General features: G+C 39.0%; 2 protein-coding genes across 2 annotated transcripts in view; both read right to left on the bottom strand.

The window, feature by feature from the left end:
- Positions 1 to 22,199, bottom strand: part of CDC14B (cell division cycle 14B) — a 153,696-nt gene that overhangs the window by 117,753 nt on the left and 13,744 nt on the right. The window contains exons 5-6 of the mRNA XM_044001705.1: positions 16,278 to 16,409; positions 8,960 to 9,061 (exon numbers count right to left, since the gene is read on the bottom strand). Of these exons, the coding sequence (XP_043857640.1) occupies positions 8,960 to 9,061; positions 16,278 to 16,409 (234 nt within the window). The remainder of the gene's footprint in view (positions 1 to 8,959; positions 9,062 to 16,277; positions 16,410 to 22,199) is intronic.
- LOC122753993 (SWI/SNF-related matrix-associated actin-dependent regulator of chromatin subfamily E member 1-like) lies at positions 14,020 to 15,383 on the bottom strand. Its single transcript, XM_044001967.1, has one exon. The coding sequence runs from the start codon at positions 15,294 to 15,296 to the stop codon at positions 14,031 to 14,033; it is 1,266 nt and encodes a 421-aa protein (XP_043857902.1). The 5' UTR covers positions 15,297 to 15,383; the 3' UTR covers positions 14,020 to 14,030.

The raw sequence follows: 22,199 nt of genomic DNA, 5'->3' as shown, positions 1-22,199 counted from the left end.
TTACCATCTTAGGTGTTTCCATTATCTTTAGTGATTGGGTCCAAGTACATCAATGCTTTTTTTCACTCCTACTTTCCTTCTGCCTCTTCCAGCAGTCTCTTGTTTAGTACCCATTAACTACAAGCTTTTGGCTCACAGAATTCTGGGAAATGTTATCTTCTACTACTATTGTTGGTGTTCAGTTGGTTTAGTAGTATCTGACTCTACATGACCCCATTTGGGGTTTTCTTAGCAGAGACACTGGAGTGGTTTGCCATTTCCTTCTCTAGCTCCTTTTACAGATGAGTAAATTGAGGCAAACAGAGTTATGTGAATTGCTCAGAGTCACACAGGTAGTAAGTAATTGTCTGAGGCCATATTTGAACTCAGGTCTTCCTGACTCCGGGCCCCAGGTGCCCTCTATTACTATTGTCATGTTCAAATTTTTATATGCTTTATTGCCCTCACTTCCTCTGCCCTCTCCAAGGGTATGAGAAGAGGAAAATAAGCAGGTAGGTTAGGTTCCCATGAGTTGAACTATTTAGCTATTATTGTAATCTATGTAAGGAAGGGTGATTCCCTTACCACCCCCTTTGCTGATATAGTCACAGAAAGCCCAAAATACAATTAAAAGGTGTGAAGAAGTGTAGAAGATGTGTTAAGTTTTTCTATGACTCCACAATGATGTGTAAAGAAGTTCCTTCATAGGAGGCAGCTAGGAGGCGCAGTGGATAAAGCACCAGCCCTGGATTCAGGAGGACATGAGTTCAAATCCAACCTCAGACCCTTGACACTTACTAGCTGTGTGACCCTGGGCAAGTCACTTAACCTTCATTGCCCTGCAAAAAAAAAAAAAAGAAGAAGAAGAAGAAGAAGTTCCTTCATAAGCTTGAGACGAGTATAGGGCTTTGGCCACTGGATGAAGGTAACTGACACTGCATAGGAAATAAAGGAATTGACTCAATCAGTCATGTTGTATAAAAAAACTAGCTATCTAGCAGCTTGAGTTTGAGTGTGGGAGAGAACAAAAATAAGGGTTCCCCTGTAGAGGAGACCCTTGAAAAGGGGAATAAGCCATACATCTTTGAAGATAAGCTACCAAACCAGTAAGACATACTGAATCTAACAGTGAATAGAGGTAGATGTTCCAGAGACAGACAGAGACATAGTCACCCAGAGAAGGAAAGCATCTTTTTTTTTTTTTTTTGCAGGGCAGTGAGGGTTGTGACTTGCCCAGGGTCACACAGCTAGTAAGTGTCAAGTGTCTGAGGCCGTATTTGAACTCAGGTACTCCTGAATCCAGGGCCAGTGCTTTATCCACTGCGCCACCTAGCTGCTCCTGAGAAGGAAAGCAACTTTGAAGAATGGGACCCCTAGTACTATGGAACAGTGTTGGCTATGGAGAACACCCTGTGAGCAAGGATGGACAACACTCCAGCAGAGATGCTGAACTGCAGGGGAATTGTATTTAGGACTCTGAAGAGGGAAAAGACTTCTAGGTTTTGTAGTACAAGGAGTTGTGAGTTGCTTTTGTCATATCTGTATGCTATACATGCACCTCATTACCTTTATGCTTTAAATTTGACTTACCACTTTATGACTCCTTATATAGAGTTCTTATTCTTCAACTAGATGACAAGTAATGTAAAAGCAGGAACTGTGTTTTCCACTTGTTTTTCTTATAGTGCCTGGCAAGGAAGCTGCTTTCAGTCAATATACATTTATTGAGCACCTACTAGGTATACTTAGTTTCATTCAAAGCAGTTTCATTTATGGGGAAGTTCCACAGTACCAACACAAAGAGAAAGCAGCCATTTAAAGAAGAGCTATGAGAAAACTTGTATAAAGGTAGGAGTTGATATCTTTAGATAGAAGGTATAAACACAATTTTTTCCCATTTCTGCCTACAAATGTAAATCTATGCTATCTGCAATGCTCCACTTTCTATTCAGGTCATTGCAATTCTAAAAGCAATTATAATACAGCTATTATAAAACCTAGTAGTGAACCAAAATCTCAGTGTAGTTTGTCCTGCAAATTCATAGGGAAAATAGTTGCTTTAAACAATGAGATCTGAATTAAATTTCCAATTTTAAATATTGTTAGTAAATAAGCTTTGCAGTTTACAATACTCTTGCTTTTAGAGAATAAGTAGGCAATTATTCTATGATATCGCACATTGTAGTTGTACCTTATCAAAGCAAAGCAAGGACTATTTGCATATCTTAGAGAACTGGATTATTGTGTCTTCATACATAAATTCAACCACCTACAAGATATGAGTCAGCATTTTCAAGTATAAAATGCTGGTAGAATTTTGAGTTACACAGTGTTGCCCTTAATTAAAACTGTCTGTATATAGATAGAACAATTATAGTGGCATTCTGATTTAAAAAAAAAAAAGACAATTCAGAACCAGTGTTAAGAAGGCTGAGTAAGAGCTTGTGGCTTAGATCAGCTCTCCCTTCATTACCCCAGAGAAGTAAGAAATGTAGCAAATAAAGTAAAAGTAAAAACAACCAAAAGAAAGGAGAAAGATGGAGGTGTTCACAAAGAAAGCCCCATTGAAAAGTCAACAGGAGAAATGAGTAAGCTCAAAAAGGTCACTTAAAAATCAATAAATACAATGGAGTAAAAGAATGTAAGGAAAAATCTTTAGAAGCGAAGACTATAATTATTACAACTAGAATCCCTAAAAAGAGAAAGGGGGGCGGCTAGGTGGCGCAGTGGATAGAGCACTAGCCCTGGAGTCAGGAGTACCTGAGTTCAAATCCGGCCTCAGACACTTAACACTTACTAGCTGTGTGACCCTGGGCAAGTCACTTAACCCCAATTGCCTCACTAAAAAAAATTAAAAAAAAAAAAAAAGAGAAAGGAACAACCCCAAGGACCCCCAGAGTCACCAAAAAGCTTAATGAGAAAATTAAAGGAAGCAATATTGGAGCTTTTTTTTAAAAATTGGAAAGTGAATCAATAGTTTAGAACTGAAGTTGGAAAAGTTTTAATGAAGGAGTTGACACCCTGAAGCTGAGAATGGAAGAGAGAAGACTCAAAACACAGAGATGTAACAGGAAATATTAGAGTGAACACAGAAAGCAGTAACATTACATGTGGGGAGAGCTTGAAAAACAAAGCAACTGTCATTGAAGTCATAGTACTTTAACAATCAAATTATCAAAGGAATTTTTATAGAATTATACAAAATAATAACATCCATTTGGAGAAACAAAAGACCAGGACTATCAACAGAAATAATAGGAGAAAAAAACAGTAAGGATGATGGGAGTGGGTTTAATTAATCGAATTGATCATGAGGTGTCCCAAAGAATTATAAGACTCAGCGACTCAGTTTCCTAAATTTTATTGCAATACTGTGAGTGACCACAGGGAGACCACCCAAAGGAGAAAGATGTCTCGAATAGGGGGAAGAAAGATGGTTATATTTATAGCAAAAAAGAAATTAATTATCTCCTCATTACCATAATCTCCACCTTGGGGAGTTACAAGGGAGGGTTTATCCTCATTTGGAGTTCCTGTGGGCTTAAGCCAAACCCTGAGGGGGGTGCCTTTTTCCTTGCAGGTGTATTTTTGGGGTCTACATGTCATAAAGTGAATTTAAGGACAAATTTGACCTTTTCTGCACATGCTCCTAAAGTCATGCTTAAACTTGTCAATTTCAGAGGGTCTCTGTGTTTATGGTATCTCTTTACTTAAGATCTGGTTTCCAGGTGTCCTGTCATCTAGAAATATTAATGGCTATTAATGGTCAATGGTCCCTAGTTACTGTCTCTGTTGATAGTAAGGGTTGATAGCAACTGAACCCTCTTGGTTACTGTAAGAAAAGTTTCTCTGTTAATCCTTTTAGGTACTGATAGGTTATCTGTTAACCCTTTTAGCCTCCTCCATCACTACTATATCCCAAAGAGGTTATAGACAGAAAGAAATCACCAATATCTACATAAAAATTAATAGCATTTTGGGGGGCAATAAAATGCTTTAAACAAAATATTTGCCTAATAAAGGCATTATGATCAGGGGTTTGTCCAAGGGCATTGAAATTTAGAGGATATTGACAGAATTTTACTCCCTCAGCATGTATGAACATGGGAGCACCTTAGCTAACAAGAATTGATTAAAATGGCTAGCTACTAGAGATCACCCTTTTCTGCCTTTCTACTTTAATCAGTTAGAGAATACAGTAGATGGAGAGGACTGGGCTTGGAGTGAAGAGGAATTGACTCTTAGATACTTAGAGTTGATGTTACTCTGGATAAGTTACTAAAAAAAATTCTCTGTGCCTCAGTTTCCTTATTTGTAAAAATGGGGATAATGATAGCACCTAACTCTCAAGGTTATAAAGACCTTTAAGAACATTAAAGTGCTATGTAATTATTAGCTATTATTATGTCATTAATCTCTATATATCCACTCCCTTACCTGGTCCCCACCTTAACCACTACACTATTCTTCTGTGTCCTTCCTCATATATACCACAAACCACCAGGACACTTATAGTCATGTCCCAAGGCAGAGGGAGGTCACAGTTGCTGTGGCCCCCCTGCTCCCAACTAGAGTTGGAGGATCTGAAGGTCATTGGTGTAGCATTGAAGCATCAGATGGAGTCTCCAGAGGACAGACTGCCCCCTCCTCTAGTACACCTGGAACCAACTTGGGGCAGTCCATTCTTGTTGTATCCCCAGCCTGAGATCACTGTGATGTAAGTTTCCCAAACTGTCATGCAACACGAGCTAAAGAACTTTTATGTGTACATGAATCGGGGCTTGCATGGAAACTACAAAGGATGTAAAGACCAGCACAAGCCACATGCAGGCAGGAATCCAAAGGCTTCACCACAACAAAAATAAGCTTCTCTCTAACCTGGCCTTACCAAGCTCCTTTCCCTTACATGTGGGACATTCCAAAAGCAACTTCTTTTGGTTTTGTTTGTTTGTTTGTTTGTTTTGGCGGGACAATAAGAATTAAGTGATTTGCCCAGGGTCACATAGGTAGTAAGTGTCAAGTGTCTGAGATCGGATTTGAACTCAGGTCCTTCTGAATCCAGGGCCGGTGCTTTATCCACTGCACCATCTAGCTGCCCCCTAGAAGCAACTTCCTTTGTCCTGGGGTCAGAAGAAAATCAATATAATTCAGTATCATACAAATCTGAAATTCATCCTTTTCCCTATTTGGTCAGAACCTATTTTTTTTCAGTCTAAGCTTACCAGGCAGTTTCTGAAGGCCATCATCTAGTAATGTGATCTCTCCTAGCCCCCAAGGCACCTGCTAGTTAACCAGCTTGCATTGGGCCCCTCCCAAGTGGTACCCTTGCCTTTCTTTAGTCCATAAACAGAGAACTAGCTTGGGCTAGGTCCTTCCCAGGGGACAAGTCTTTTGTCCTTGCTTTTCCTTTATCAGAATTAGGGATGACTTGACATATGAGGGGGAGACCAAACCAGGGGGAACCTAATTGAGATAGCTTTTGTTTTTCTAGCCAAGATTGTCAGAGGCAGCTGGGTATTAAAAAGCAACTAGGGGCAGCTAGATGGCGCAGTGGATAGAGCACCGGCCCTGGAGTCAGGAGTACCTGAGTTCAAATCCAGCCTCAGACACTTAACACTTACTAGCTGTGTGACCCTAGGCAAGTCACTTAACCCCAATTGCCTCACTAAAAAAAAAAAAAAAAAAAAGCAACTAGCATTCCTCAAGTGTCAGAGAAGGGCATAATCAACCACATCTGAATGCCAGCCTACTTTCCCCAGCAGCAGACTAGTCCTATCACCTGATGATTAGTCCTGCCCTCCCAATGAAGAAACAGCAGGGAAGAGATGAAAACTCTTAACCCACCTTTTTTTTTTTTTTTTGAAGGGCAATGAGGGTTAAGTGACTTGCCCAGGGCCACACAGCTAGTAATCAAGTGTCTGAGGCCGGATTTGAACTCAGGTCCTCCTGAATCCAGGGCCAGTATCCACTTTATCTACTGTGCCACTTAGCTGTCCCCTTAACCCACCTCTTTGTTTAAATGTCTACAAATTGCCTTTTCTAGGGGAGGTCCAAATGATGTACTATCAGGCCGATCACAAGGAAGACACTCCTAGGTTTAAAAGACCCTGTCAACCTTTGTCTTTGGTCTTCAACAGAATGCCCTGATCCAATTTCTTGGTTATTGTTAGCATAACTAATAAATTGATCATGCTCAGGTCCTTGGCTTACTGCTGAGGTGCCAGTGTGACCCATTTTAATAACAGTATGTGTCACTATTATGAAAATGATATTTTCCCTTTGAGAAAACTGTTTCTCAGTGTCATTTTTACTTGCTACAGGTATCTGTCCCTGAGGGGAAGTGTCCATGAGGCCATCTGTCCTGAGTTTCGAGGTGTCCCAAGGAGGTTTTTCCCCTTCCTTCCAACAAAAATATTGTTCTTGAAAAGTTAATTGGAGGGTACCTTTTGGGGCTGCGTGGAGAATCAAGGTTCTTACTTATAGCTATGAATAAATTCACCTTTTAAGTGGAAGACAATCAATATCTAACCATCTATAACCACAATATTTTTTTTGTTTTTTTTTTGGCAGGGCAATGGGGGTTAAGTGACTTGCCCAGGGTCACACAGCTATTAAGTGTCAAGTGTCTGAGGCCGGATTTGAACCCGGGTACTCCTGAATCCAAGGCCAGGGCTTTACCCACTGTGCCACCTAGCTGCCCCCAATATTGTTTTTTATTATCATCTCATCCTTATCTTTTTTGATAGTTTGGAAATGGTCTGAGGACAAGATACTATTCTGGTATCATTCTTTCATATATACATACCTATATATGTGTGTAGATATAGATGTATATATGCATGTGTGTATGTTCATATTTTTGTATATATATATATACATAAATTCTATTATATGCAATAAAATACCACATATCATTATGCATATAATAAAAGAATGATACCATATATTTTTGTTGTTGTTGAGTTGTTTTTCAGTCATGTCTAACTCTTTGTGACCCCATTTTTTGTTTTTTCCTTTCCCAGTTCATTTTATGGATAAGGAAACTGAGGCAACCAGGGTTAAGTGACTTGCCCATTTGGACAGCTAAGATGTGAGTTTACTTGAAGCACAAGTAATCTCATTCCTCTATTGAGACAGGCAGCTCCAATGCAATGAACCCAAGGAAAGCTCTGAGGGCAGGTAATGGACAATAAAAGGAGGTCACTAGGGGCAGCTAGATGGCGCAGTGATTAAAGCACCAGCCCTGGATTCAGGAGTACCTGAGTTCAAATCCGGCCTCAGACACTTGACACTTACTAGCTGTGTGACCCTGGGCAAGTCACTTAACCCCCATTGCCTGCAAAAAAAAAAAAAAGAGGTTGTTAGCTTCAGTGGCTGCTGCCTTGTGGTGCCTGGCTAGTTACAGTGCTAGACATATGTTTTGTGGACTATTGTTCAGGTAACTAAAATTACTGCTTTTTAAAAATGGAATTAGAGCATTGGAATATTGGCACATCTGTTGACTGCCTGAAAGTACCTTTAGGACAAAGTCAATAGTAGGCAGGAGGATAGGGATGACATACTTATCTTGTTTCCAAATGGATTTAATTACCTCTATATTCTGAAAGCTTTTCCTTCTCAAGTAGTTGGGAGACTATGAGTATTTGGTATGAGGGCATTTATTTTTAAAAATCACTGTGAAATTCTTGTGGGTCAATGTTATATGTGTTTTTTTGTGGGAAACAGTTCTATCTGTAATAATGGTATTATTCCAGTATAGTTTGCATACTGAATCCTGAAGAATATTTTGGGGGATCTGTTTTCATTGGGGATTTATTATCTGTTAGTTTGTATATAAAACAACAATGACAACAATAGTGAATTTCTGGTGTGTATGTAGCCAACTGATTGTGTTCTGTCCAATAGATGCTAAATTTTTGCATCCTTCAGTGATAAATCACACATTTTCCATCATTTCTTTGCATACTCTCCCCAAACAAGAAGTTTAGGCTCTTTAAGGATAATCTTTCTGTAATCATTATGATTACATTTAGTTCTCTTTTATTACTTTAGTTCTCTTTTTTACTTATAAAAATTGTTTCCATTTTTACTTTTAAAAAATTTGAGGGGCAGCTAGGGGGCGCAGTGGATAGAGCACCAGCCCTGGAGTCAGGAGTACCTGAGTTCAAATCTGGCCTCAGACACTTAATACTTACTAGCTGTGTGACCCTGGGCAAGTCACTTAACCACAATTGCCTCACTAAAAACAAAAAAAAAATTTTGAAACATTGCTCTTTTAAAAATATACTTGCGGGTCAGCTAGGTGGCGCAGTGGATAGAGAACTGGCCCTGGATTCAGGAGGACCTGAGTTCAAATCCGGCCTCAGACACTTAGACTTACTAGCTGTGTGACCCTAGGCAAGTTACTTAACCCCAATTGCCTCACCCCCCCCAAAATGTGTATATATATACTTGCCTATATTTTAAATACACTACTTAATTTTCAAACATTTATATCTCTACATTTCAAACATTTACATCTCAAGAAGAAATACATGCAATAAAGAAAATAAAAATGAAATAATCCATAGCAAAACTATCAGTTGAGCATGTTTTCATTGTGACTATTTATCCATTAATAGGTTGAGCTGAATAATCAACATTTTATTATCCAGTCCCTCTAATATTCAAGCAGAAAGATCTACCAGATGACTGAACAGGTGGCCGGCCATCTGTGACCACTGGACATATTTTTCTGTGCATTAAGTGAACTGAATGGAAGTATGTGAGCTATGAGCTGCTACAAAAAGAATTACTTATAACGATTTTTGATGTTTCATAGTGACACTTAGAATAAATGAAGAACAAACAAATATTCAACTGATAGGTCATTTCTTAATCATCTCATAATTTTCTTTTGAACACTTTCTCCCCCTCAGGACAAAGACTTGAAAAAAGAAGTAGGTGTCTCTAAATCATATGTCAATAATGAAAGATTTATTTGTAAAGTTCACTTTTTGAACTCCTGCAAGCTGCAAAATGAAGTTTATAGGCTTGTGATCTAGTCTATTCTTATCAAGGTGTATAAAATGGATGTTGTTACCTGAAACAGAAGGATAAAAACTCAGTTAGTAACATAAAGTATATTTCCTAGATTTATTATTAATAGTAGAGTGAAGGGAGCTTTTAGATGTTTAATTAATTGCTCTAAAGAGACAAATTAATCACCTGGATTATAGAATATTCCCTATATCTTGCTCTAATAAATTTTAATTACAGCAAAAAAGAATGCAAAGGAATATCATTAAGTGAGAGTGATATATGACCCTTTAAAAGATCCCAGGGGAAAGATTCTTGAGTTATAACCTTCTGTTAGGTTTTGTTCTTTATTATGCAAATCAAATCAAATGCCTGGTCAGATTGAATGGCAGATTATAAGGATGACATACAGACATTGAGGGGGGCATAAATCATCCTTGTTTCTGAAATAGTTGAGTAAATAATTCATTTTTAAAGTTCCACTCCAAAACACTGATTTAATGGAATATTTACAGTGCAAGTATGGCATGAAAGATGTTTGAAGGTTAAGGGTATTAAAACAATCAGGCGCAAAACCTCCAGGCCTCCATAGTCCTTTTACTCACAATCTTAAATTCACTGCTTTTGTTTAGCATTTAAAGCCCTTCAGAATCTGACACCACCCTACCTTTATGGGCTGATTATACTAGTAGTAGTCTAAGCTTTAGTCAACCATAATACTTGATATTGTTCCCCTACACACCAACTGCTACCACAGTGGCTTTGCATGAGATGTCCCCCATCTTTGGAAGGCTCTCCCTCCTCATCTCTCTTTCTTGGAACTCTTTTGCTCTTTTCAAGGCTCATATTTAGTGTTACCTATTTCAAGAAGCTTTTCTTGATACCCCCTGGTTGTTAGCTCTTCCTCCCCTACCCTGCAAATCACTATATTCAGTATTATTTATCTGTGTAGGCTGTAAATTCCTTGAGGGCAAGTACTCTCAGTTGTTTGATTTCTAAGTACCTAGTATAGAGCCTCATAGGCATTTAATAAATATCTGCTAGTTAACTGACAGAATATAAATTTGAATTCTGTCTTCCATTCCCATAAAACTACATTGGCAACCAACACTGATTATACAGGAGTGCTAAAAGGCAGAATTTGTATTTATATCAGATTGTCTCATATAACTTTATCCCATTATAATAGCTCTACTGTAACTACTTTTAAAAGATGAGTGAAATGCTGTATTAATCGTGTTGTAGAAATGTGTGAATCATCTCATGCAGTTAATTCTCTCTCAGAATGGCTTTTGTTGGTTGTTAGGTTCTTTAATAATTTTTTTTCCAATTAGTATTAAAGCTAGGTAGGTAACATAGTGGATACAGCAATGGACCTGGCGTCAGGAAGACCTGAGTTCATATCCTGACTTAGGCACTTACACACTGTAAAAGGAGGATAATTATAAGTTCAGTTGAGTTGTTTTTCAGTCGTGTCCGACTCTTTGAGACCCCGTTTTGTGTCTTCTTGGCAAAGCTACTTGAGTGGTTTCCCATTCCCTTCTTCAGCTCATTTTACAGATGAGGAACTGAGGCAAACAGGGTTAGGGGACTTGCCTAGGATCACACAGCCAGGTTTGCATCTGAAGCTGCATTTGAAGTCAGAGAGAAAGTCTTTCTGAATCCCTGCCCTGACTATAATACTCTAACCACTGTACCATATAGCAGCAAGGATAATTATAAATAGTGCCTACCACCTAGGGATGTTGTAAGGATAATATAAATATAAAGGACTTTGAAAGCCTTAAGGTGCTATGTAAATAATACTATTATTACAATCAGTCTCTTGCAGGCCATGAAGGGGAATGGAGTAGTGGGGTGCAACACAAATAATAGTGAATTTGGAACCACTGGACCTGGATTTGAATCTTGCCTTGTTTCCTACCTATGTGACTTTGGACAAGTGAATTTACTACTCAGTTTCCTCATGCATAAAATGAAAGGGGGCTTTTACTAGATTTTTTTTTTTAGTTAAGCTTTTTATTTAATGTTTCGAAAAATATATTTAGTCAAACAGACCAAAGCCCATGTCATCATCAGACTCCTCAGATTCTTTTTTTTTTGTTTCCTCTTTCTTCCTCTCAGCTGGGGCAGCTGTGCTAGCAGGAGCAGCACCTCCAGCAGGGGCAGCACCACCAGCTGCTGGGGCAGGTCCACCAACTCCTACATTGCAGATGAGACTTGGCAATGTTTACATTGTTCAGGGCCTTTGCAAATAATCCAGGCCAGAACAGTTCAACATTTACACCTGCTGCTTTGATGAGGGCATTGATTTTATCCTCCGTGACCATAACCTCATCGTCGTGAAGGATGAGAGCAGAGCAGATGCAAGCGAGCTCGGAGAGTGGCCATTTCGGAAGATGGATGAGGAGAGACTTGTTTGTAGTGGTGCTAGTCGCCGGCTGAAGTGAGGATTCACCCCAACTCGGCCTTAGCTTCCGAAGAAGAACCGAGCATCTTACAGACAACTGAAGAGAGCACTAAATAATTTTTAAGGCCACTGCCTGCTCGAAAATTTGTTTCTCTATTCTCTACCTGAGCTTGGTTATATACAAATAAGGTTTTATTTCAGTTGTTTTGAATGTATTGCCATTAGGCTATGGAGAGGAATTTTTTTTTTTGCAGGGCAATGGGGGTTAAGTGACTTGCCCAGGGTCACACAGCTAGTAACTGTCAAGTGTCTGAGGCCGGATTTGAACTCAGGTACTCCTGAATCCAGGGCTGGTGCTTTATCACTGCACCACCTAGCTGTCCCAGAGAGGAAATATTAATAAAAACAAGCCATTACAGTTCTAAGGTGAAAGAAGATTTTATTAAAGAAAGAAGCACTCAGAAGGCAACTAAGGGTGGTGTATACTTGTAGTCTCTGCTGCTGGAGGTGTTAAGGCTGGTTGGTGTATACAGCTTGTGTTTGGGAATTCTAAGCTGCACTAAGTCTGGCACCAATATGGTGGGCCAATATGGTGGCACCAATATGGAGGGGAAGGCCACCTGGCTGCCTAAGGAAGGGAGAACTGGCCCAGGTTGGAAAAATGCCATAGGTTAAAGCTTCTGTGCCAATCAGTAATGGGATTGGCCACTGTATATCTAGTTTGGATAAGATAGGAAGACCTGGTCTCAAAAAAAGGGAGAAAAAAAAAGGCTGGTGGAATTTATTCTTTTTCTTCTAGTTTCTGCTGTAGTAATAAGACCAAGTATCCTTATGTTGATCAGATGTTAGTTTGAACATAAGAGTGGGGGAACAATGGAGCTTAGATAAAGTAACAGATTGGGTTTTCAGTCTTCTCATTGTTCATGCAAACAGCCAAAAGGCATAACATTTTTTTGGTCAAAATCCTAAATGAACTTAAAAATATGAACTCCTCTACAAGAGAGTCAGCTTGGTAAAACCAATAGAAAGCATAATCTAAAAGCCAGGAAAGCCTGGGTTCAAGTCCCACTTCTGACATTCATTAGCTATATAATCCTGGGCAAGTCACTTAACCTCTAAGTTCTCTGGGCAACTCTCTGTGACAAGGGCTCTTAACCTGAAACCTCTGACCTGGTTTTTAAAAATATTTTGATGACTGTATTTCTTTTTTTTTCCTTAATGGTATTTTATTTTTTTCCAGTTACATATAAAGACAGTTTTCAACATTCATTTTTTTTTTTTTTGGTGAGGCAACTGGAGTTAAGTGACTTGCCCAGGGTCACACAGCTAGTAAGTGTCAAGTGCCTGAGGTCAGATTTGAAGTCAGGTCCTCCTGAATCCAGGGCCGGTGCTCTATCCACTGTGCCACCTAGCTGCCCCCTCAACATTCAGTTTTGAAAGACTTTGAGTTCCAAATTTTTCTCCCTTCCTTCTCTCAGCCCTCTCCAAGAGAACAATCTGATATAGATTGTATATGTACATTGATTACTATTTCAACATAATTAGTTTCTTTTGCAATCTGATGTATTTTAATTTATGAATTTAAAAACATTACTCCGAGGGAGTCCATTGGCTTCCTAAGTCTGCCAAAGGGGTCCAGGACACAAAAGTATTAAGGACCCTTGTCTAAGACAAACTTCAGAAAAGGTGAGAAGGTGCTGCCCTTGCAATGGCAGAGGGAGTTTCCTTATTTGAGCATTCCCCATATCACTAAAATCACATCCTTTCTTTTAAACATTTGTGCCTTTTTAAAAGTTTTGTGCCTAACTGCACAAGTGGGAAGGGTTTGCTTGGCACCTTTTGGGAAGAAAAAATAGAGGAATTTTGTCGTTTTATTATAAAAATTGGGAATAAAAGCTGTGAAGTTTGCATGGCCTAGTTCACTCAGTACCAAATAAGAAGTTGCAGTCTCACATTTCAGCATCTCTGTTGCTGATTTGCTTTCTGACTGAATATAATAATAATAACAACTAGCATTTATATTGAGCTTTCATGTTTGCAAAGCGCTTCACAAATATCTCATTTTATCCTCACAACAACCCTGAGAGGTAGGCGCTGTTATCATTCTCATTTTACAGATGCATAAATTGAGACTGTGAGAGGTTAAAGTGACTTGTCCAAGGTCACAGAACTCAAGTATCTGAAATCAAATTTAAAGTAGGTTCTTTCCTACTCCAGGTCCAGTACTCTATACCAGTGTATATGTATGTATAGCTCCTTCTAATAGGTCATTTCACAAACATATGCTTACTTTTATCAAGTGTAAATCAAATTCGAAACCATCTGTTGATAAAAAATAAGGTTGGTTCTCATACTGCAGTAAAAAGAGTGCCGAATTTTAAGTCACAGGACCTGAGTTCAAATCTCAGCTTTGCATGATACAACTTAGGTGATGTTGGGCAAGTTACTTAACTAACCTTTCTGGGCCTCAGTTTCTGCATTTGTTAAATGAAGAGGTTAAATTAGATGATTTCTAAGTTTCTATCTATAAATCAATAGCAACTCTCCATTTTTTTTTGTTTTTTAACTCAAAAACAGTATTTCATTAAAAAAATAATTCAAAACGCATGGAATTCATTAACATTTATTCTTTCTTCTCACTGTCCTCTAGTGTAGGGTCTGTTGGAGGCTCCTCCACTGTTGCACTGTTGCTTTCTGACCCAGTGTTGCTGTCACTGGTCCCTTCTGCCATACTATCTACTCCCTCTTGGCCATTCTCTTTATCTTCAGGGATAGATGTTCCTTCTTCACCATTTTGTTGACTTTCTGTAGTTTCCTCTGGGTGTGTCTCTTCTGTCTCCATTGGAGTGCTTTCCTCTTCCTTCTTCTCATCATCTTTGCTGACTGTCTGGTCATCCTCAGTGGTACCAGTGGTAGCAGCAGCGGCAGCAGCACTGACACCACTTTGACTGCGCTCTGCCTGCTCCATTGCTTCTTTCTCCCGTTTCTCCTGCCATTTTTGGGCTTGTTCCTCTGCCTGGGCAATTTCAGCTGCTATTTTTTCCATGTCCACCTCCACTTTTAAGCTACACAACCTCTTGAGCTCGTTGTTAAATGAATCTGTGCTTTCTAAGAACTTCCTCTTCTTTTCCTGGTGACGTTCTTCTATTTGTAAGAGTTCAGCTTCTAATTTTCTCTGATGGACCATTAAGGACTGAACCTGTCGTTTGAGAACCTGCATCCTTGCTGTGGTAATGACTGAACGAACATCTGGCACCACACTTTCACTTAATATCTCACTGATTAGACGGTGGTTTCTCTGGAACCGGGCAGTGGCTGTGTGCTTCATTGGAAAACTATCATCATAGTCATCTGGATCCTCTGCGGGTTGGATGCTCATATAAGCTTCTCCTTTCTCCATTCGGGACTGCCTCTGTCGACTTTCCTCCTCTAATGCAGCTTCAGTTCGACTTTTTGCATTGATGTGAGCAAGGTATGCAGGTGAATTATGATAGGCCTTCATAGATTCATTATACTCTATCTTTTCTGCTTCGTATTCATTCAAATATTCTTGTTTCTCTTCATCAGTAAGGTCTCGCCACATCCCACCAATAATTTTGCCAATCTCCCATAACTTTAAGTCAGGGTTGGAAGCCTTTACTTGGTCCCAAACCTTTCTGCTGTATCTCATATAAGGCATCAGAGGCTTATCTGGGGGCTTTGGGGGTTTGGGAATTGTAATGCCAGAGGAAGCCGTGACCCGGCTGTTGGTGCCCGGGTTCCCTCCCAGCCTGTAGTTGTTGTAGGCCAGATGACTGTATGGATTGTATCCCACAAACCCTGGTGTGCTGGGCATTTGTGTTGAAGGAGCTGGGGTGGGAGGTAGGGCATAAGATGGTCTTTTTGACATTTTGGAAGATTAAGTTCTCAGTCCCTTAACAATGAACTTGGGACACTGAGCTCTGGAGAGAGGCCGCCACTCCGGCTCCTCTTCCTTTGTCCCCAACTCTCCATTTTCCATCAGCAGCACTCTTTGCTTTTGACTCCATGGCACACCATGCCTCACTCTGGATAAGCTGACAACCTGAAATCTCATCATGATGCTAAGTGACTCAGTGCTTAATGCTCAAGACCTTCTCAACTCTCAGTTGCCTCACTTCTCTGACTACAGGGCTGAAGGGCAGAGCAATAATCTCTTCCCAGAACCTTCCTTTAAAGAGGGCTCAGAAGTTTCAGAACTTTCCAGGCAGCAGCTCTGCTTGGTTTTGACTCCCCAGAACATCATATCCCCCAACCCAGGTATCCCCTGGTGCCAACTCCTCCTTTTCAGCTTCCTTTTGTGTACTGACTTCCCCTCTTAGATTAAAAGCTCCTTGACACCTGGGACTGCCTTTTCATTATTTGTATCACTAGTGCCTGGCACATAGTAGGTGCATAATAAATGTTTATTCAATTTAATTATGATCCTATGTACTCTGTGGAACTGAACAATATCTTGTAAAATATCTGCAAACCACTAAACAAGAATTACTTTAGTTTATGTCTTTGTTCATCCCTGCAGTCTTAGTGATCTGACATTACTTGCCTTCTGAATATTGAGTATTATTACATTAAATTAGTCATTAGAAAAAAAAGCCATGAACATGTTTCAAAATGTAAAGTACTGGATAAAAAGATGAAGTCCCTATATTAGCCAATCAATCAACCTTGCATTTATTAAACACTTATTATATATCAGGTAAAGCAAGAAAGATCTAAGCATTTAATACGCTGAAGAGAAGAAATAGTGCTTATGTTAGGTTGGCCTCTGGATTTTAATAATGGTACAGAAAAGTCACAGAGAATAGACAGCTAATTAATGAAGCTATTTGGTTTTAAAACTGAGGCTTACCAGGACCTAAAATGAGTGTTCCACCTTGCTGAGCTGGATCTCCTTGAAAATCAAAGACAGGGCCAGTCACTGCTCTCCACAGGCTTTGAATGCTTCCTGAGAGTACGTTGGATTTCACATGTGGACTCTGCACTAAAATGTTTAGCATTCATCTTTCAGTTATATAAATTCATATTTTATAAGATTTGGGTTAAAAAAATCATTAGTCTCTCTGCAAGAAGATAGGCATGCATTCAGCACACTGTTGTTGGAAATGTGAACTGGTCTAATCATTCTGGTTATCAATTTAGAATTATGCAAGAAATATAACTGAGGCAGATAGGTGGAGCAGTAGGTAGAATATGGGTCCTGGAGTCAGGAATATTCATCTTCCTGAGTTCACATATGGCCTCTGACATTAACTAGCTGTGTAACTGACCCTGGGCAAGTCACTTAATCCTGTTTGCCTCAATTTCCTCATCTTTAAAAAATGAGCTAGAAGGGGCAACTTGGTGGTGCAGTGGATAAAGCACCAGCCCTGGATTCAGGAGGACCTGAGTTCAAATTCAGCCTTAGACACTTGACACTTACTAGCTGTGTGACCCTGGTCAAGTCACTTTAACCCTCATTCCCCCCCCCCCAAAAGAGCTAGATAAGGAAATGGCAAACCATTCCAGTATCTTCACCATTAAAATCCCAAATAGGGTAACAAAGGGTTGAACACGACTCAAACACCTAAACAAAGACAAAGAAATGTAATTACTCTGTTCCTACTCTTTGACCTAGCATTGCTAAGACTGGGTATGTATCTGAAGGAAATCCAAAAGCAGATACTAACATCCAATACATGCCAAAATACTAATAGAACGACTTTTTTTTTTGGCTCTTGAATAGTTGCCTTTATTATTATTTTTCAAATCATAATAGTGTTTTATTATTTTCCAGTTACACGTAAAGATAGTTTTCAACATATGTTTTCTTTCTTTCTTTTTTGTTTTTTGGTGAGGCAATTGGGGTTAAGTGACTCGCCCAGGGTCACACAACTAGTAAGTGTCAAGTGTCTGAGGCCGGATTTAAACTCAGGTTCCCCTGAATCCAGGGCCGGACCTTTTCCCACTGTGCCACCTAGCTGCCCCTCAACATATGTTTTCATAAGATTTTTAGTTCTAAATTTTTCTCCCTCCTTCCCTTCCCTCCCCCCTCCCCAAGACAGAAAACAATCTGATATAGGTTATATATATATATAATCACATTAAACATATTTCGGTTGTTTAGTCATGTCGTGAAAGGAGAATCAGAACACAAGGGAAAACCTCAAAAAAGAAAAAAAAACCAACTAAAAAGTAGAAACAGTATGGTTCAATCTGTATTCAGAATCCACAGTTCTTTTTTTTTTTTTTTGGATGTGGAGAACATTTTCCATTATGAGTTCTTTGGAATTGTTTTGGATCATTGCACTGCTGAGAAGAGCCAAGTCTATCACAGTTGATCATCAAACAATGTTGCTGAAACTATGTACAACATTCTCCTGATTCTGCTCACTTCACTCAGCATCAGTCCACTTAAGTCTTTCCAGGTTTTTCTGAAATCTGCCTGTTCATCTTTTTTTACAGCACAGTAGTATTCCATTATATTCATATACCACAACTTGTTCAGCCATTCCCCAACTGATGGGCATTCCCTCAATTTCCAATTCTTTGCTACTACAAAGAGAGCTGCTATAAATATTTTTGTACATGTGGGCTCTTTTCCCTTTTCTTTTTTCTTCTTTTTTGGTGAGGCAATTGGGGTTAAATGACTTGCCCAGGGTCACACAGCTAGTAAGTGTCAAGTGTCTGAGGCCAGGTTTAAACTCAGGTCCTCCTGAATCCAGGGCCTGTGCTCTATCCACTGCGCCACCTAGCTGCCCCCTTTTCCCTTTTCTATGATCTCTTTGGACTACAGACCTAGTAGTGGTATTGCTGGGTCAAAGGGTATATACAGTCCCATCACCCTTTGAGCATAGTTCCAAATTGCTCTCCAGAATGGTTGGATCAGTTCACAACTTCACCAACAGTGCATTAGTGATAGAACCACTTTTTGTGATAGTGAAAGAAGGCAATGTGAGTGCTCATCAATTGGGGAATGGATGAATAAACTGATCATGAATGTAATGGAATATTACTGTGTAATAGGATGTGATAAATATGGGAAATTTTTCTGAACTGAAATGAATGAAATGTATATAAGAAGAACAGTTTTTATAATGGGAATAATTACGTAAATGAATAAATCACTAAAAGGAAATCAGACTTTGAGGAGATAAAAACCAATAATGGTCCCAGAGAAGAAATAATGAAACCATTTCATTCTTCTCAGTAGAAAGGTGGGAGATCACTGGAACCATATCAATCATTATACTGGTTGTTTTTGTTTTGCTATTTTCTTTGTTACAAGGGAGAATTCAGTTCTAAGGTTGGGGGTAGAGGTCAGTATATCTAGAAATGATAGTAATGTAAAAATAAAGGGCATCAGTAGAACACAATATTTAATATTTAAATTAAATATAAAAAACATTTGAAAACTTTTTTAGCCTGTCATGACACCTTCCTCACAATTGTACCAATTTACCTTACGAGTCTTATTTTCCAGTTCCCTTTTATGATTTTTGCCAGTAAAAGGGTGATTATAGATTTAGCTTATTTTCTCCTCTTCCTACTCTGTTGGCCATACTGGTCGTGATTTTTTTTTCTGTTCCTTACTTTGTTCCAACCCCAACCTCACTCTATTACTAAGTGCCTTCTATCTTTCCCAACTATTACTTTTTGTATTTTACTTGTTTGCCATTTCCCCCCCTTTCCTATAGTGTATTTGATTCCTTAACTTCACCCCCACACCACTGTTGGAATAAAACTTCCTTCATTCTCTAAATTTTCTCTCTTCATCCTTCTGCTATTCTCTTATGTTTATAGCTTTTTACTCAGTTCATAATAGTATTATTTAATACCAGAGCTGAAAGAGACATTCAAAATCATCTAGTTTAAGCCCTTCATTATACAGATGAAGAGAACTGAGGCCTAATGGTGAAGTAACTTGTCTAATATCACACAACCACTGTGACGGAGGTGAAATTTGAACACAAATCTCCAGACTCTTAGTTCAGTGACCATTCCACTCTCCCATACATCTGATTACTAAGCCTTTTTTCAAAATAAGCCTATTTCCAACAAGTCTTTCCCTTGCTCATCCTTACTTTTTTCCCTCCTTTGTTCCTGACTGCCTAGGATTTTTAAGTTCAGTCCTGCAAAGCTTATTATAAATAAAAGACTCAATTTTATTTTTATTTTTTGTTAGTCATAAGAATGAACCCTAAAATCTGAAATAGTTTCAGAAAGAAGTTCATGAAGTCGTTTGGCAGGGAGAGAGCCAGAAAAAAGGGGTGGTTTCCTCCTTGAGATTTTGTGAGGTTACCTATAGAGAGTCCAGACAAGGGTGAGAAGGACATTTGTCTAATTGGCCTCACATAAGTAGTCACAGAAGAGCAGTTTGAGATGTATATCAATTGGTAAGTTAATCAGTTTGGAGGACCCAAAACAAGACCTGAGCAAACCCTGAACAAGTACTGGTTGGGATCTAAGCAATCCTTATAGCCACCCTGCTTCCCTGGAGTGTGAAGGTCAGCCTGATATCTACAGTAATCATTTGGTTAGACAATCTTCTAGCCACATAAAGCTAGGTCTGAATAATATTAATAAATGATAAATAATAATTTTTTCCACATCTTTTTCACGATTTTTTTCACAGATGGAACTTTTTTCATGGAACAAAAATGACATGTAGCTTTCATTCAATCCATCTCCTTGTGTCTACTTTAGAATGGATTTTACTGCTTTAGAGATCTGGTACCTCTTGGGTTTTCAAAGAGATGCAAAGGTAGGTAATTCTATAACTTCTTTTAGTTATTGAGTCTAGTATTTAATAATCCTGTTTGTCAGTTATAGTTCTAATTGAGCTACTTTCATTCACTACTTATGTATAAAATTTCTCATTCTCCTCTTTTCAAGCTATTCTACTTTTTCAGTTAACTGCTTTCTTTATTGCATTTCTTCTCATTTGTTTAACTTTATCTAAATCAAAATTTTACTTTAATCTTTTTCTTTCTTTCTTTCTCTCTCTCTCTCTCTCTTTCTCTTTCTTCCTTCCTTCCTTTCTTTCTTTCTTTCCTTTCGAGGGGCAATGAGGGTTAAGGGACTTGCCCAGCGTCACACAGCTAGTAAGTGTCAAGTGTCTGAGGTCATATTTGAACTCAGGACCTCCTGAATCCAGGACCTGTGCTTTATCCACTGTGCCACCTAGCTGCCCCCCTTTGATATTTCTTAACAAGCAGAATGGTTTGTATTTGATTCTGAGATGTATGTCTTTTTGTTTTCAACTGGGGAGAAAAAGCCACTTTTTCCTATTAGGAGCTAATAAGAAACAAGAGAATTTAACAGATCCATAGGCACAGAGATTTAGTGCTGGAAAAAATTTCAGAGGTCATTTTGTTTAACCTTATCTTACAGATAATGAAACTGAGGTGAAAAGAAAAATAAGTGACTTGTACTAAGTCACCTAAGTACCAAGCATGAGAGTCAGGATTCAAATTAGGGTTTTCTAAATTTAAATTCCTTGCCACAGGGCCTTTATAAGTATAGAGTGGGGTTACTGATTTATTTGATCAAGTCAGCTCACTCAAAGTAAGTGATAAGATGCTCAATCAATCTCAGTCATAGACTTTGCTGAAAATATTTGGAAATGGAATTTCATTGCACAGGAGGAAAGCTTTGGATAGTTGAGAGAGACCAGGTCCTGCTCCTGGAGTCATCTACCTAGATAAACTGTCAAGCCAGTTTTAAACTAGGGAGAGTTTGAAGCAAGTGTGGCTTTCCAAAAGAAACCCTAAAGAGTAGACACCTGGGATGGAGTGGGGAGGAAATGTCTCTGGCTTTAGATTTATCTTCTTCTTCCCTCCCTCCCCCAACATTAACCAGAAGAGGACCTTGTGAATTTTAAAAGGTCCAGAAGACTTTGGATTTCCCAGTTTCTTATTAGTGTCTTAGCAGCATTTGTCCTAGGAGCCAAGGACAAACTGAACAGAGATTCACAGCTGAACAAGGAGACTAGCAAAGAACCCATGTCATGCCTAAGGGAAATTTTTTGAGCATACCACAAGTGGGATTAGAAAACTTCCAACATCTAGGAGCTGAGAATTACTCCTTTTCCACATGTACTACTATCTAAGTTTGAGCTTACTTTCCTGGGTACTCAGCATGTACTTGTGTGAGAGTCGGTTTTTGTGGGTATGTTCTCTACCAACTATTCTTATTATAGAAATACTCCTTTCTAAAAGCTAGTTGTCTAAAATGATTCTCAACTCATAATCTTGGGGAGAAGCACATAAGTGGAACCTCAAAACAATGGCACTAGATAATCACCCTCAACTCAGGGGTACCCCTGGGGTCCTAAGGGGTTGATATAAATTTCTTCCAGGACCTAAAACTCATCTATGAGATTGTGAGTTGGGATTAGGATCCTCAAAGGTTGTATGGGCTGCATAAACAATTAGCAGAAACCAATTTAGAAAATCTCCACGTGGGAATGTGGGAAAGCTGGGCCACTAATCCACTGTTGGTGGAGTTGTGAAAAGATCTAACCCATTCTGGAGAGCAATTTGGAACTATGCCCAAAAGGTTATAGAACTGCACATACCCTTTGATCCAGCAATACCACAGCTAGGTTTAAACCCCAAAAACATCCCCAAAAGAGAAAAAGACCTATTTGTACAAAAATATTTATAGCAGCTAATTTTGTGGTGGCTAAGAATTGGAAATCAAAGGATTGACCATCAATTAGGGAATGGCTAAACAAGCTGTGGTATATGATGGTGATGGAATATTATTGTGCTATAAGAAATGACACGAAGGA

The sequence above is a fragment of the Dromiciops gliroides genome, chromosome 1 (genome assembly GCF_019393635.1).
Source record: "Dromiciops gliroides isolate mDroGli1 chromosome 1, mDroGli1.pri, whole genome shotgun sequence".
In the NCBI taxonomy this organism is placed as follows: Eukaryota; Metazoa; Chordata; class Mammalia; order Microbiotheria; family Microbiotheriidae; genus Dromiciops; species Dromiciops gliroides.
The sequence above is the reverse complement of the archived record's forward strand: the minus strand, read 5'-3'. Positions and strand labels throughout refer to the sequence as shown.